The sequence below is a fragment of the Gadus chalcogrammus genome, chromosome 20, assembly GCF_026213295.1.
Source record: "Gadus chalcogrammus isolate NIFS_2021 chromosome 20, NIFS_Gcha_1.0, whole genome shotgun sequence".
NCBI classification, from domain to species: Eukaryota; Metazoa; Chordata; class Actinopteri; order Gadiformes; family Gadidae; genus Gadus; species Gadus chalcogrammus.
In genome coordinates, this window is record NC_079431.1 from 10527675 (window position 1) to 10542641 (window position 14967).

At 44.0% G+C, this 14967-nt stretch overlaps 1 protein-coding gene across 2 annotated transcripts in view; it reads left to right on the forward strand.

Annotated features, from left to right (window-relative positions):
• The window catches only part of LOC130373856 (receptor tyrosine-protein kinase erbB-4-like), a 251261-nt gene that overhangs the window by 137699 nt on the left and 98595 nt on the right, over positions 1-14967 (forward strand). For both annotated transcript variants that reach the window (XM_056580505.1, XM_056580504.1), the window contains exon 3: positions 10207-10393. In XM_056580505.1, the coding sequence (XP_056436480.1) occupies positions 10207-10393 (187 nt within the window). The remainder of the gene's footprint in view (positions 1-10206; positions 10394-14967) is intronic.

Sequence of the window (14967 nt, forward strand, 5' to 3'; positions counted from 1 at the left end):
AAAAGGGCCGTTGGTCCGTGGCCTCGCCCACGCCGCAGCCACCGGTCATCTTATTGTTTGAAGTCATATCTTCGTTTTCGTTTATCAGTACAAATCGCTGAAAGGAATGGGAGGATGGGCGGCGGTTTGCGCCGCCTTATATACACGGTGCTGTGGGAAATGTGGGCGGTGCCCACGTTGATTGGTGCAAAAAGGCTTGCGCACACGGGACAAGCCCATAAGGCGAAGCCTAGACGGCGTAGCCTACATGAAATAGAACTACAAGCTTTGGTGTGTCGCAATGACGTCGTCATCGTCTTGCTGTCCCTCCCCGTTCTGTGATTGGTTCCCTATCTAAGGTGAAAATCTGATCCATGGAATCCAGGCTGCCTAGCCTAGCAGCGTGAAATGAAATCGCGCGCAAGGCAGCATGGGTATACCCAGGCTAGGACTCAGCAGCAGAATGATTTAAATGGCGTTTAGATGGTCTACAATATAGTATTCAACAGCTCGGTTTCTTAACATATACAATGCGTGCATGACTATTCCCTTGTGTAGCTCAATGGCCCTATAGCCCTGATATTTAAATTGAAGGGTGTGCCAGATATGGCATATGTCGCGTTCTGTGAATTAATTCAAGTAGAGAGACACTCTCCCGGATCGCAGTCGCTGCAATGGAATAACTGTGTTGACATTCATTTTGTCAAAAGATATGAGTAACCCGATGGCAATGCTCAGTCCTATGAACACATGCACGCATGCATGCACGCATCCATGCACACGCATACGCATACACACACAAATGGTGCACACATATACTTGCAATGCAGTATGCTGTAAATAGCAACGAAAAAAACAGCAAACACCCATACATATGCACACACACACACACATGCACGCACGCACGCACACACACAAACACACACACACACACACACACACACACACACACACACACACACACACACACACACACACACACACACACACACACACACACACACACACACACACACACACATTCATACACATATAATGCCACAGACACTGCAGTGCCTATTGTTCTTTGAGTGGAGTTGATGTGCAGAAGAAGCGGGTGATTATTGTTGATATCTCTGCAGGGAATATCCATGCAGAGCCAATCACTACTCAGTGACTTTCCAATTAGGCCCTTTGTATTCCAGTGGCGTGGAAAAAGCCCACGAGGCCCTTCTGCCTTTCTCCTTTCATATCCCAGAACATAAAGAGTCAGCTTGCTCCGAGACAGCAGTGCGAGATTGCTCTGAATGTATACTCAGAGAAGAGAGCAAGCTCACATTTTCATTGAGTCATGTAATCATGTATTGTTTGGTTAACCTTTATGAGAATTTCTCAGATTGGAATGTCGGTCCATCTATCTATTTAACCTAGTACGATTTCAGTAAAACCCCATAGTTGGCTTTTATTCATAGTGTTCCCCGAAAAACAGCAGTTCTATAATGTTATAGTAAAACTTCTTGGGGAGACCCAGAGCATGGGACGTAAATAAAAAACTGAATGGACAATATTCTCCTGAAGAGAAACATTGCATGCAAGTTTGTGTTAGATTTTAATGGATAATTAAACTCTCGAAACAATGAATGGAAATAAGCCCATTGTGTATTTCCATCTCTCTCTCCAGATAATCTCGGGATCAAACTAGACTGAAGACATATTATATTGCTCTACACATACAAGGTTAACATGTGCTCACTCAGACCTTGTAGCTAAATAAAATGATTTAATCGCCATGTACAAGAGTTGACAATACCACACATTTCACCCTCTTAAACCAAAACCAAATCAGGATAGGTTCCCAACTCCTACTCCAAAGTTAAGTTTTGAATTACGGAACACTCGAGTGACCAAGGCTAAGATGTACGATTAGGATATAGATCTAGCGCAACAGCTCCTTGCTTTCTGCCGACGCCCAGGGAGAGTGAGGAAGCGATTACTCGTGGATTAGGAGTCTGGGCCCCGCTTGCAGATGTGCGCAGCGTAATTGAATAACGGCCGCCTCAACCCGTCAACGGTCCCCCTGCGGAAGGGCCGCTCAGCCCGTCAGATTGGCCCAATATTAAGCGTGACACAGGCGTAACCGGGACAGTAATTAATGCAGCGAATCAATTACAAATTAGTCCATTTGGAGTATTCCCCACTGGAGTCCACTCATTAAGGGGGGATCTGATGAAGCATAGCAGTCCCTGGAGGCTGGGGAGGAGCGAGTGGGGGGGAGAGAGAGAGAGAGAGAGAGAGAGAGAGAGAGAGAGAGAGAGAGAGAGAGAGAGAGAGAGAGAGAGAGAGAGAGAGAGAGAGAGAGAGAGAGAGAGAGAGAGAGAGAGAGAGAGAGAGAGAGAGAGAGACTTTACTTATTGCCCTCTCCCTCTCTTCTGTCTTGTGTGTGTCTTGCTCAGTGCGCCTGACAACTTTACTCAAGTTTGGATATTGAATGAAGGCGAAGTGGCCAAGTATAAACTTCCCTAAGTTGACTTCCATATTGACTTCCGTCAACAAAGCTTCTCTGACTTGAACTCAAATAAGTTCTCTAGGATCCAGGTGCACTGTGGAACATATGAAAGCAGCGGCTACTGCTCAATGCTACAATAAGAAGTTATTTAACTGTGGCTGCCTGCAAGAATCACAGTGGATATTGTTGCAGTATTTGTTAATGGATTGCTATATCCAAAAATGGATTGGTATTCATATATATATGATATATATACATTGCAATTGCTGAATTTCTGAAAGCTTTTGGTGGCATTGTTATTGCAATGTAGTACTTGTACTTCCCTGGCCTTTGCTTAACTCCTTTCACTCTAACCTGGCCTTGCCTGAACTTGGTCAGAGAAGGATGGTCAAGTCACACTACTCATTTCCGGTCTGAACTCATGAAACAGGAGGTAGGGGAATATAATCAAACAAAAAAGTACAGCGCCAACCTGCAATATTGGAGCTTCATGGGAGATGAACAAGGAAGCCAGTGTGTGTGTGTGTATGTGTCACTGAGTGTGTATGTGCTAGTACCGTATGTACATAAAAAATGAATTAATATAAGTAGCCTTGTCCAGAAACACTTTTTAGACATTGACATGGACTGTAAGACTGTGTAAAGAGAGTCAAATCGTAAAAGGTACTGACAAATTATTAATTAAGACGTATCATATGTTTCAGGGTAAATTTCTTGCATCATAATCCATGACAAGTTAGCAGCTGTTATCTGGGAAACCAAAACTGTCTGGTAAAAAAGCCTGGTCGTATCTGAAACTGGAGCCATATAGAAAATATTCAAAGTTAACTATTTTAAATGTTTTGAGTCCACGCAGCCATACTCAAAAAGTTCCTTAGACCATCTTGAATGTTTGACCAACTTTGAATGACACCTTTGCTTATCATCATACATGACCCAAAACTCTGCAACGCGTATTGTCTATGTCGTATAGTTATCTTATTCCTGCACCCCTTTGCCTCTTTTCTTCCCATTCTTTCATTCTTCTTCCTTTGTATCATTTTCTTTCTATCTTATCCATCCTTCTTCCTTACGATCTCCTACTCTCTCTCCTATCTCAGTGTTTCTCCTCAGAACGTCTTGCGCTTAGCTGAGTGGGAGAATAAGGGAGAGGGTGCGGGGGAGCTGGCGATGGTGGTGGGGGGGGGGGGGGGGGGGGGGGAGCTGGTGGAGGTGGGGGGGGGGGCATGGAGAGGATGTGTCTCTTGGGGAATGCCTCCCTCATTTACCACCTCCCAGCGGTGCTGTGGCCCTAATAAGAGCCGGGACACCTGCTGAGTACTGATCAGCCGAGTGGCAAGGGAAGCTTGCCTGGGCCTCATTATGAGACCGGAGCATATACTTGGGACGGATACACGCTCATCGTCGTGCCTACCCGTGTGTAATTGCTTCGACCGCAGTTTGAACAACTTGCCGTGTTGTCCTCTGATGCGAGGGTTTGTACACTGGCGAACACACCGGCATGTACACAGGTGCACTTGGGCTAGTGTGTAAACGGAGAACGCACACACACACGCACGCACGCACACGCGTGCGCATGCACATGCACACGCACGCACACACACTGAAGACGGGGCACACGCGGCGTTTGCGTGAAATGATTCTGGAGGCAGGGGGAGACTGCCTCTGGATTCGTGCACACAAACATTTTCTTGTCTTGTCTGCTTTTCCCGTGTTTCCGCCAGATGGTCGGGGTGATGCGCCGAGCAGCGCCCTGTTCTGTCCAATTCAAACACAAATCAAACACAGCCTTCGTTCGGAGACACGGCGGCAGCTGTCCGCTCCCGTTTTCCAAGATTTTAAACAGAACGATTTGGATGTTTCGCGGCGCTTTACGCGGAACATCCACAGTCGGAGACAATGTGTAACAGCATGAGACCAAACAACAGGACACAGAGCGCCAGAGCAGTTATGTTTCGACATATCGGGAGGCGATGACGAGTGCGTTGAATGCTTTGTTTCGTCGTATAGCAGCTCAGTGGCGTCCGTTTCGCTGAGAAAGCTTTAACTGTGTGCTTCATATTGGAAGTTCTCACCAAACAAAAGCCACAGTACAATATCTTTATTCATATTTTCTTTATTACTTTTTTGTTTTGATTTGATGGATTTTCTGTACAGTTCCTAAACGGTACCGTGGTTTATGGATTGCAGACATTGTTTCATTTTAGGAGGAAAGGCTCCAACAACCATTTTCACAAATTACATTAAATCCTCAAAAAAGTCTTTCTCTCTATTTTTTTCTCAACTTTTTTACATACAGTGTCCTCTGTACATAATAGATGCACTAAACCTGCACACACACACGCATGCACGCACACGCACACACACACATGCGCACACACACACACACCCACACACACACACACACACACACACAAAAACACAAACAATCACAATCCTCATAAACATAAACTGCCAATCGACAAAGGCTGAAGACATGGTAAATTGCGACAACTTATTTAAATAATAAACAGAGTGAAAAGATGAAGCATCTTATCAAGGAGATACCAGGCACTATTCAGGATGCTGCATCAACCCAAGGTGTTTGATGTGGCCTGTTTGAGTTAGTCCACAGGGTACCGCATGCTGGGGTATCCAGTGGGAAGCAGCCCTAGCTTCATGTTCCAACAGGACACACTCTCTCTCGCTCTCTCTCTCTCTCTCTCTCTCTCTCTCTCTCTCTCTCTCTCTCTCTCTCTCTCTCTCACACATTGTAGGCAAAATATTCAAGTAAGTAACAATGCCTGGCCACTATAAGTATATGAGAGAGAGAGAGAGAGAGAGAGAGAGAGAGAGAGAGAGAGAGAGAGAGAATTAGACTCATACTTGGCTTCTCTAACCCATCTCCATGGTTGCTAGCCACCCATATGCAGAGCGTAGCCTGTGAGGGACCAAAATAAAGCAAATTAGGGTTGAGAATGCTAAATGAGCCGAACCAGGTGGAGTTGTAGTGGAACCAGGTGGATGCTGAGGCCGAATCAAACATTGACATGCCCCAATATGTATGCTAATGCAGGGCCCATCAACGTGGGTTCTGTTTTCCTGCTCTTTTTTTTTTTAAATTCTGAACATTCTAATGGTGCCATTTACCGAGCCCCACCCTCCCCGAAGGCCCCAACCCTTTCTCTCCCACATCAATGTCATTCTTCCATATTCATTTTCCTCTCTTTCTCTCTCTCGCTCTCTCTCCCCCCTCCCTCTCCCCTCTCCCATCTCTTCACCGACACTCAAAGAACTAAAACAGGTGGCCTTTTCATTATGTATTTGAATATAAAGAGCTCCACTTGACCAGTCCCCTCTACAGCTTATGTATATCTATATTTATGTATGTATGTATATCTATATATATTAATATAAATATGAATATCTTTATGTATATATACATATAAATATACAGTATATCTACATGTAGATACATATCTATATATTAGAGCTGTCAAGCGATTAAAATATTTAATCGTGATTAATCGCATTAATGTCATAGTTAACTCATGATTAATCGCGATTAATCACAAATTATTTTTCTATGCTAAACATCCCTTGATTTTTTAATTCTCTTATCAACATGGTGAAGTGCATCGGCTTGCCTTGTGCAAATGATTTTTTATTGATAACAACATTGGCATATACTGATCAAAACAGGACGATACAAAAAAAGAGCCTATAGTGCAATTAAACGACTGCTTTGAACAAATGTCATTTGAACATAGCAGTCAGGCTACTGCTTCTTTGTTTTGAGCCAAAGAAAAAAAAAAAAAATACATATATATATATATTTTTTAAATAAAATAATTGCGTTAATCGCGCGATACATTTTTTAACGCCGTATAAATTGGTTTGCGTTAACGCCGTTAATAACGCGTTTAACCGACAGCTCTACTATATATATAAGAATTTGACTAAATAGAAAGAAGGAATGTGGTGACTACGTATATACCATCTATATATATATATGAATATAGAGTTGACTCTAACCCCTGCTCTGTTTTAGGGTTTGAAGGGACTGAAGGACTTGATTTCTAAACTGGGCACGTCTCAGTGCCTCCAACAAGGGTTTTGTTCCACCAGCACACTTCACTCTTCACACTTCCGCTTGCAAATGCACCGAGGGGGAGAAATCCCTGTTAATCTAGTAGATCTAGCTCCCCTCTAAATCTCTGTCTCTGTAGCTCTCTCTATATCTCTTTTTCGTCTCTCTCTCTGTCTCTCTTGTTCACTCACTCTCTCTATCTCTCGCTCTTCTCATTCCATGTCGCTCACCCTCTTGTCAGCTCTCTCACTCTATCCCTCTTGCTTCTCATTCTCTCTCTTTCTATCCCTATATCGCTCTTGAGTCTCTTCTCTGTCTGTCTATCTGTGTCTGTAGGTTTTTCCGTCTCTCTCTCTCTCTCTCTCTCTCTCTCTCTCTCTCTCTCTCTCTCTCTCTCTCTCTCTCTCTCTAGGAAAGGCATTCAGTGGTCTAATAAAAGACAAGAACTGCTCTTATTTCTGGGATGATTCTACACGTAAAGAGGGGGTGGCGACACTACTCAAGGTGTCCTCGTGGAACATTTGAGAGATCTATCTCAAAAACACGTTCCATTGGGAAATCATAAAGACACAGCTGCAGTTATTTATCTATTTCCAGTATGGACAAAAATGTAAAGATTGGATAAGATGGAGCCTACCCCCTTTCTGATATCATCCATAATGAAAAAGTGTATGAGCATGTAATTTTAAACCCAGTGAATGCTACATCATCCGGGTCTGTCAACTGCTGTAGACATGCGGTTCCACACTCGTCATTATCTTCTCTGGTTGAGCCTTTTCCAATGTGTCCTTTATTTACTTTAGATTTATTGATCAAACGACTTTGTGGCGCTCTTTAAAGGTGATTGAAACTATTTTATATTCATGAACCGATATTCTTTTGATAAGGTCTTTCAATGTTTAAGGGCAACCGCAAACCTTTGGTTCTTTTTGAGCTATTTTGTAGAGCTCTATTTCGTATTTTCACAACGTGTTCTGTTACCAAGCCGTGTGTTATTGTACCCGAAAACCAGTTGCATTTGTTTGTTTTGGTGTCTTACGCATGCAGTCATTGATGAACTGATGGACCTCGGCTTGCAGTGCGGGCTCTCGTGCTTTTATCCCCGCAACAACACAACAACAAACCATGGCAGGAGACTGTTTTACCTCTCAAATCCATGGAGATAAATAGAGAGCGTGAGCGCCAGAGAAGGTAGCAAAGTGTCTATATCTCCCCCCCCCCCTCTCTCTCTTTCTCTTTCGCTCTCTCTGTCACTATATCTATGAATCCCTTCTCTGTCTGCATCTCTGTATCTCTCTGTTCTTTCTGTTCACAGTATGTAGAGGGGATGTGCTTTGGAAGAAGATCAATTCCGATGGCTCAAAAATAACACGCCGAAAGAAAAGTCTTGCCGAAAGGTGGAGGAGAAAAACAGGCTTGGAAAGGGAACAGAAAATACCCGCAAAATGATAACTGAACTGCCAAATAATACCCACTGAATCAAACCCTGATGCTCTATGCACTCCCTTCCTGCTCTCTGGTATACCTTGTCCACATCCCTGAACAGTTCGGCCTTCTTGGATTCACGCAGTCCACATTTATAGGAAGACAAATACACATTTATTCAATTTTATCTATGTATTATGAAGACATTGCCAGGTAATTTTTAGGGGGGGATTGCTTGGAGTGATGGCAGTGTGTGTGTTTGTGTGCGCGAGCGCGTGTGCGCGTGTGTGTGTGTGCGTGCGTGCGTGTGTGTGTGCGTGTGTGTGTGCGTGTGTGTGTGTTGAATGTCCAATATGCTCTCTCAAACACACCCAGACAGACAGACTGAGACACACACACGCACACACACAAACTGCCTCTCCATTGATACAAACTGAAGACATCACACACAGATACACACACACACACACACACACACACACACACACACACACACACACACACACACACACACACACACACACACACACACACACACACACACACACACACACACACACACACACAGATTATCTCCCTCAAAGACACACAAACGCTTTGAGTCACAATACAATTCTCTCCACACAAACACCCAGAGATGTGCCAATCTCTGGGCTATTTTGTGCTTATTAAGGGTAATCAGCAGGGTGATGATGACAGAGCTGATGGCCGTAGCTCAGGCCCAGTGGCGGACAGCCATGTCCTCTGATCGCTGTCATGCAGCACGGCGGTGATGCCAGAGCCCCTGCATAGACCTCACTTCATCAACACTGGACTGTCAAAAGCAAAGGCAAAATGCCACATAAATTAACCAGACAGGAAACCTCAAACCTTTGAGACTGCCCACTCTTCCAGATATTATTCCAGTGAGATAAGATTTTGAGAAGAGAGTAAAATAGGAAGCCTGTGAATTTGTGGTAGGTTAAAAGGGATCTAAAACTCTGTCTTGAAAAAATACAGGTAGGCTAATGATGACGTGACCAGGGATTAACTGCTCAGCCTGGTTTGCGACAGCCTCACCCTTACGATTCAAACCACTGCATCGCCCTCCTTAATTTGTTTCATGTCTTTTAATTCAATTCTACCCATCTCGGAAATGTCATGCCTCAAAAGCGTCTAATTTCAGGGATCACCGTACCTTTATTTCCAGACAGTTCTTCCCCAAGTCTTTGAAGGAGCTTTATGTGTTGTATCCCTCAGTAGTTATCAGTTCTACCTTACAAAGCACTGCTCACTTGTCTTCATATTTCCATAAAAAAAAAAAACTTGGTAAGCATTTCATTAAAATGGCAAATTAGCAGTCTGTGGTATAGCAAGATGAATTCGCTTCTGACTAAAATAATCTCATTTGTTTCCATATTATCTACACATATTTCAGGCCGACATTGTATTTAAAAAAAAATGACATGCCGTTTTATTTTGGTCGGTCATTTTAGTTGTAATCCTTTTGCTTGTTCCTCTTTTGTCCTGGGTATGAAGGGAATCTTCATGGAAGATATGTGACATGAGGTATGACGGCAAGTGTTGGTCTAATGAGTACACTGATAGTATATATTATACCTCCACTTAATAGGCTTTGCCATATGGATTACATGCATACAGGTAAATATATGGGTCCAATACTCAAGGGAATCCCCGAAGACAAAATCAAATATGCCCATAGATTTAAAGAACCCGGTAACCATCCCACTGCCAGTGAGAAGGGATTTCTTCTCCAGCAAGCACGGAGCAGGTCTGTCCCACAGGAGTGACTTTAGCGATGCTGTAGCCACCCTGTTTTGACTGCAAGACGGTGGCCGAGCTCGTTAGAAGAGACACTGCCAATGACTCGTCCAACGGAACTTGTTTGTTCGAAAACAAGAGGGTCAAAGAGGTCAAATCCACCCTGGGAAAGCAACGAGGGAAAAAGCGGCAACCAGAAGAAAATTTGCACTTGAAACGAAACGTTTTATCCTTGGTGTCCTACGGTGCTGTCCAACAGCAACACACATTTTATAATGATAAACTGTAACATGGGTTACATAAGTAACCCCCTAGAAGCCATACAATCCCTCTGGGCTTTAGCTCGGTCTATTCTTTATTTTTCGGTTTGTTTTAAAGGTGACCTACATGATGCACACCGATATGCCATCACATCCATACAAATGGACTAATGTTATTATTATTTTTTTTTTTTCTCTCTTTCTCTCCCTCTCTCTCTTCTGTGCAGTCCATCCGGGAGGTGACTGGTTACGTGCTCGTGGCCCTCAACCAGTTTGACTACCTGCCCCTGGAGAACCTCCGGATCATTCGGGGAACCAAACTGTACGAGGACCGCTACTCGCTCGCCGTCTTCCTCAACTACCGACGAGACGGAAACTTTGGTCTCAGACAACTGGGGCTGAGGAACCTTACAGGTAGGGGCTGGCAAAAATGTTTTCAAAAACTGTCAGCCTCATGGTATAATTGCCTCAAGTCATATTTTTGCCAGATTGTGATATCTAATCTAGAGAAATGTTTCTAGTAAACATTTTGCTGTTTGCTTTTTTAGCCATGCGTGTTGTATAATTTATTAGCAAGTGCATTTGTAGCAAGTAGCAAGTGCATTTGATAAGACAAAGGATATAGTTTACCAACATATGAACCTTAAGTAAAAGCATTCTGCTCTTGTGTGTGGGTTGCGTTGCTGCTTTTCTGAGAATGCTACGGCCTTTGGGCTGCCAGGTATTCTCTTTACACTCTCAGATCAAGAGGTCAGAGAAAGCGTATGCTCTGCAAGGGTAAAAGGATACATGGAAATGCAAATAGGATGAATGAATTCCACACCGAAGCTCAAGTACAGCCTGCCTTGAGCAAGGCGCAAGGGTTTAATGTATGAAAGAAGAGTACTCACCACTCTGATCATTCTGTGGATTGATTATTGCTAGTCGACGCAGAACAAAGACATCACATCATAATGGAAGTCGATGCTGAAGTCACATGAGACAGTAATCAACATAACAAATTATAAAAAAATATATAACAAAACGTATTTGATGATCGATAAAAGAAACAATAAATGTCCATAACAGCTACTGTTATTTTGCCTTGGCTTACCCCTTTTGTTTTAGATTATTATTCAATTTTTTTCAAATCAGCATTATAGTGTTTTTATATGTTTACGCTCTGCACTCTGAAGCACTATCCTATCCTGGTATTGTGTGATATTGTCTAAACTTTTTATGGTTCTTTGAGCTTGTTCGGTGACAAGCAAAGTGTGGTTTAAATGTAAAGAAAAAAGGAAAAACCAAGCTAGCCGTGATTCAACGTCATGTGTCCAGTGTATATGTACTGCATCGGATTCAAGACTATAGTCTGCATAAATCAGAAACACAACTCATAGTGTTGTGTAGGGAAAGAAAAAGTACCTCACCTGAAACTCACGCACGTATTGGGAAAGATCTTTCTCTCTTCTCCTACTGACTGCCAGTCAGCTTTAAATAATTCATTTCTCTCTCATTGTTTGCTTCAAACAGCACTGCCTGGTGCCCTTACTGTCAGATAGATATGGAAAAACAATGCACAAGATATTCACCATTCAACATGCAACCATGTTCCTTACTTGTATATGTGTGTGTGCGTGTGTGTATGTGTGTTCCTTCTGGCATATTATTCTACACTCTTGGAATGGTCGCCGTAATTCCTGCCCCACCAGACTCTTTGCCAGTATCAATCCTTTTCATTGGTGTGCCAAGTTCAGCCCTGTGTTGGGGATGCACGCTCACAGGCTCACAGGAGACGTCAGGCAGCTGTTTGAAGTGCCGTTCGTGGCCCCCAGCCATCCAGCCAAAGGCTAGCCATGCACAGAAGCCATGGCCTGAATCCTACTTCTGCTGCTGCTGCTGCTGCATTTCCTTGCTGTCTCATGCTCTGGGCTCATTTACATGACCTGCTGCAGACAAAGTGAGAATAGATTAGAGTATGGTGGACTTGTGTAGAATGCAGTACAAATAGAGATACCAATGGTTTTGAATGTTGTCATAAAATCGATAAAGAGATAACGTAAATAATTTAGCTGCAAAAAATACCTGAATGTTTGTTTCGCATTGATAGTTATTTTTGAAACCCTGTCAATACACAGGGGATTCTAAATGATGTGCTTTCGAACGCACTATTGATTCCCAGAGCAACAATATAAATAGTTCATTCATGACTGATTAGAAAAGGCTTGAGTAATGTGTCAAGTTCAACCCTCTGGTTGTAGTAGAGAGTTGTAATGCATTTTTTTAAATGTTGTTATGTAGCTCCATCTATTGGATTGTAGTGTGGTATTGTGATAGAGATCATATGGCCATGATCGTCGCCGCTACACTGCCCTATACCAGCTCCCTTCCAATTCCATGTAGTAGTGCAGTAACAGTCTTACGGAACTGAGTGTAGCGACCTATTAACATAGAGGTCATTTAGGCCCCTGTCAACTGGAACCCTTATCTCTGAGGGTCCAAAAATGACCCCCCTCAACCACCCAGATTTCATTACTATCACTGCAGCTACGACACATGTGGTTCTCAACCAGTCTAGCCATTCGACCAAACGCATGACCCAAAATAAATAACAATATTTCTTTTTGCAATATCTGTAGTCAATGTATATCGATATATCAATTTCGGTATAGATCAAATCATATACAAAAAGCATGGACCTCTCCCTTTGTTTATAATAATCATACTATCAATGCTCCCAAAACCCCTCCCACTCACAGCGCCCTGCCACCCGAGCTACGCTAGTTCCTGTCACACAGTGGAGCAGAGTCAGTTAGAGTGGACAAAACACTGTAATCGAGTCGATTTCCTGCCAACTTACTTTCAGCGACTCAGTCACACTGCGACTCTAAGGTTTGGCATGTGCTCTGCGACCCACTCAAAATGCCCACCAATGGTGACCCCCCCCCCCATCCCAACCTGATTCATCCCAGGCAGTCCAACAAACTGGGACAGAATCCCTTAATAGCTGTGTGATATCCAATTGATTGAGTGTGTGTGTGTGTGTGTGTGTGTCTGTGTGTGTGCGTGTGTTTGGGGGGGGGGGTAATGGACTCTGTGGGATTTCCATGTGAAGTCTCTGGCTCATTGGAACCCTCTGGAATGAGGATGGAGGATGGAGCCCCCTTCGCTGCACCTTTCCATCAAGCTTAGCTCAGTTATCCTCATGAATATGAGCAACACGTATACACACCACATATATGCACAAACACACACACACACACACACACACACACACACACACACACACACACACACACACACACACACACACACACACACACAAAAACACACAAAAACACACAAAACTGTCTATGAGGAAGTTTATATGTGCGAAAGAAAATTGACTAAGCCAAAAGTTGATAGACATTTGTGTGCGTGTGTGTGTGTGTGTGTGTGTGTGTGTGTGTGTGTGTGTGTGTGTGTGTGTGTGTGTGTGTGTGTGTGTGTGTGTGTGTGTGTGTGTGTTTGTTTCTCTCCTGGTCCGCCTCCCTGTTCATCTCAACACATCCTATCACAGGAACTTCCTAGCACCTGGTTATTTAACCTTCTAATCTTGCGAAATACCCTTTTATAATGAATGAAAAAGTGAGTTTCTGTGCAGGCAAACTGCCTAAGCCCTGTGGACCTCGGCCTTCAAGTTAAATGCTATGAAGCTATTGTTTTTGCTCCCCTTAGAAAACGAACAGAATTCTCATCAAGGGGTAAACATGAAGGAGTGTGTGGTTTTCACACATCCTATGTAGTTCCTTTCTGTCCTTCATATTCTTCTATCAGACTCACGGTTGTTCAGTGCGTTTGATTTATTTCCCACTTATTGTCTGCGTTTAGTTCTTCCAAAACAAAGCATTCAATCCGAAGCCCCATCTGCTGAACGTCCCTCTGTCGCCCGTCATGTGCGAACATACACCCACCAAGGAAACATCTATTTTTTCGCTGTCCATCTGCTCTCTCTCTCTCTCTCTCTCTCTCTCTCTCTCTCTCTCTCTCTCTCTCTCTCTCTCTCTCTCTCTCTCTCTCTCTCTCTCTCTCTCTCTCTCTCTCTCTCTCTCTCTCTCTCTCTCTCTCTCTCTCTCTCTCTCTTCCTTTTTACTTTCTGGTCATTGCTGCTGCCTTAGCCCCCTTCTGTACCCATCTATCTGTGTGTTGTCTTTTATTGTTTGTTGTTACAGAAATATCCCCCTATTTTTCTTTTACTTGATGTTCTACTCCCCCAGTACTCAATGTGAAACATCTCCTGATCTGTGTGCGCATTTAACCTAGCGTGGGAATCCGCCAGCAACCCACTGAAGGGAGTTTATTTGTTTGTTTATTTCCTTTGGTGCAGTTCTCGAGGTTTTATCTATTTGGTTCCAAAAGCTCTGAACTATTCCTTAACGGAGGGGCTGGGGGGGGTGGGGGGGTGGGGGGGGGATTCTCTTAGACGGGCACGTTTACATCTGTGGGCCCCCCTGCCGTCTTTGGTGAGTGACATATGAGGAAGAGGACGGGGTGAAATCAAAGTCGTTGCTTGTAGAGAAGGAGAGGCGTGTGTGAGCGTAGGGGGGGGGGGGGGGAGTTGTCAGATCCGATCCCACCAGACCGTGCTTTCGGGTTCCGCAACACAGTCGGCGCCGGCTCACGGCCTCCTTCTCGCCTTGGCAGCCCGCAGACCTGTGGTCTCCTCCAATTGTGTGTTTAATTGATGACTTCCCATGCAATTACTCCCGTGTCACACTCAATATTTCACCGCTTCACGGAAAGGGGAGGGGAGAGCAGGGGGGAGGTTGTGGCTGCGCTGGTGGGGGGGGGTGGGGGATGGTATGGGGTCCTTTTATGAAGGACAACGTTCATATTGTCACATCTCTTCACCATGCCTTCCCCTAATGTGGATCACTACCGCCTGGCCTGCTATGAATACCCAAACCCTGTGAGTGTATGGGCTAAATGGATTGCCCTCTGATACGGCCGTGTGGTGCCACAGACTTTGT